The sequence below is a fragment of the Austrofundulus limnaeus genome, unplaced genomic scaffold, assembly GCF_001266775.1.
Source record: "Austrofundulus limnaeus strain Quisiro unplaced genomic scaffold, Austrofundulus_limnaeus-1.0 Scaffold1757, whole genome shotgun sequence".
In the NCBI taxonomy this organism is placed as follows: Eukaryota; Metazoa; Chordata; class Actinopteri; order Cyprinodontiformes; family Rivulidae; genus Austrofundulus; species Austrofundulus limnaeus.
In genome coordinates, this window is record NW_013954159.1 from 13,508 (window position 1) to 15,174 (window position 1,667).

The 1,667-nt window shown below is 43.7% G+C and overlaps 1 protein-coding gene across 1 annotated transcript in view; it reads right to left on the reverse strand.

Moving 5' to 3' along the window:
• LOC106536294 (serine/threonine-protein kinase BRSK2) overlaps positions 1-1,667 on the reverse strand; it is a gene marked incomplete at both ends in the record, with an annotated part of 17,380 nt that overhangs the window by 5,779 nt on the left and 9,934 nt on the right. Inside the window, 2 exon segments of the mRNA XM_014033502.1 lie at positions 358-426; positions 1,373-1,406. Coding sequence (XP_013888956.1) covers positions 358-426; positions 1,373-1,406 — 103 coding nt within the window.

Below are 1,667 nucleotides of genomic sequence, written 5' to 3' on the forward strand. Positions count from 1 at the left end.
AATGGATGGATGATGGATGGATGATGGATGATGGATGGATGATGGATGATAGATTAATGGATGGATGATGGATGGATGATGGATGATGGATGGATGATGGATGATAGATTAATGGATGGATGGATGATGGATGGATGATGGATGATGGATAGATTTATGGATGGATAAATGGTTCTGTTTCCTCCCTGTAGAACACACTGTATAAAAGGCTGTTTTGGCTCAGATGCCACAGATCCTCAGGGATGTGTAGAAATGTCAGACAAGCAGCTGCAGCTCAAACTGAATCCACAGAGTGTAAATGAAATGTTGCAGTTCAGACAACAGCACATGTTTCAGCTGATGGTGCACATTCCTCACCACTAAAAGTGCAAACAGGATGACTCCACAGCTCCAGGCGTCTGCTTTCCTCCCGTCATATTTCTCCCCCTGAAACACAAACAGGAAGCCCACAGATGTAGACAGATGTTCATCATTTAATACATGTACAGAGAAACATAGTCCCAGGTGAGTTACAGGTGAGTTACAGGTGAGTTACAGGTGAGTCACAGGTGAGTTACAGGTAAGTCCCAGGTGAGTTACAGGTGAGTTACAGGTGAGTCCCAGGTGAGTTACAGGTGAGTTACAGGTAAGTCCCAGGTGAGTTACAGGTGAGTTACAGGTGAGTCCCAGGTGAGTTACAGGTGAGTCCCAGGTGAGTTACAGGTGAGTTACAGGTGAGTTACAGGTGAGTCCCAGGTGAGTTACAGGTGAGTTACAGGTGAGTCCCAGGTGAGTTACAGGTGAGTTACAGGTGAGTCCCAGGTGAGTTACAGGTGAGTTACAGGTGAGTTACAGGTGAGTTACAGGTGAGTCCCAAGTGAGTTACAGGTGAGTTACAGGTGAGTCCCAAGTGAGTTACAGGTGAGTCACAGGTGAGTTACAGGTGAGTTACAGGTGAGTCCCAAGTGAGTTACAGGTGAGTCCCAAGTGAGTTACAGGTGAGTCCCAGGTCAGTTACAGCTGAGTTACAGGTGAGTCACAGGTGAGTCACAGGTGAGTTACAGGTGAGTCCCAGGTGAGTCCCAGGTGAGTTACAGTGCATCAGTGTGCAGCAGCTTTGTGTTGTTCTGTAAAGCACACATGCTGCTGAACTACCAGAGTTTATTCAAATCTATCTTCAGACCTGTAGAAAAGCAAAGCTTACAGAACCTGAAGAGTTTCAGGTGTGTTGGAGTGATTTACAGGAGACAGATCAGCAGAGTGACGGTGGTTTCTCTGCTGTTCACAACATATATTGAAATAAAAGAACAAAGAAGTGCAGGAGTGCAGAGAGGGCCTTTATGTCAGTGAATGGTGGAGGAACAAAGAGCAGAGATGGAAGAAGAGCACTTACTCTGATAACCTCTGGGCAGGCGTAGTGTGGAGATCTGAGAGAAGACATGACAACACATTATTCTGAACACACTAAATACACACTGACACAAGGTACCACTACTAACACACAACACATTTATAAAAATATACAACTAAACAAGAAAACCTCCTGCTGGATATCTGCAGTATAAAATAAGTAGTTGTTTTTTTTCTATAAATTCATTATTAAATAACTTTAGAATTGAAATTCATAGAATACTGTAGCAATAACTTGGATTGGAATGTCAAATCCAAACTTTGTTTACCTCAAGACT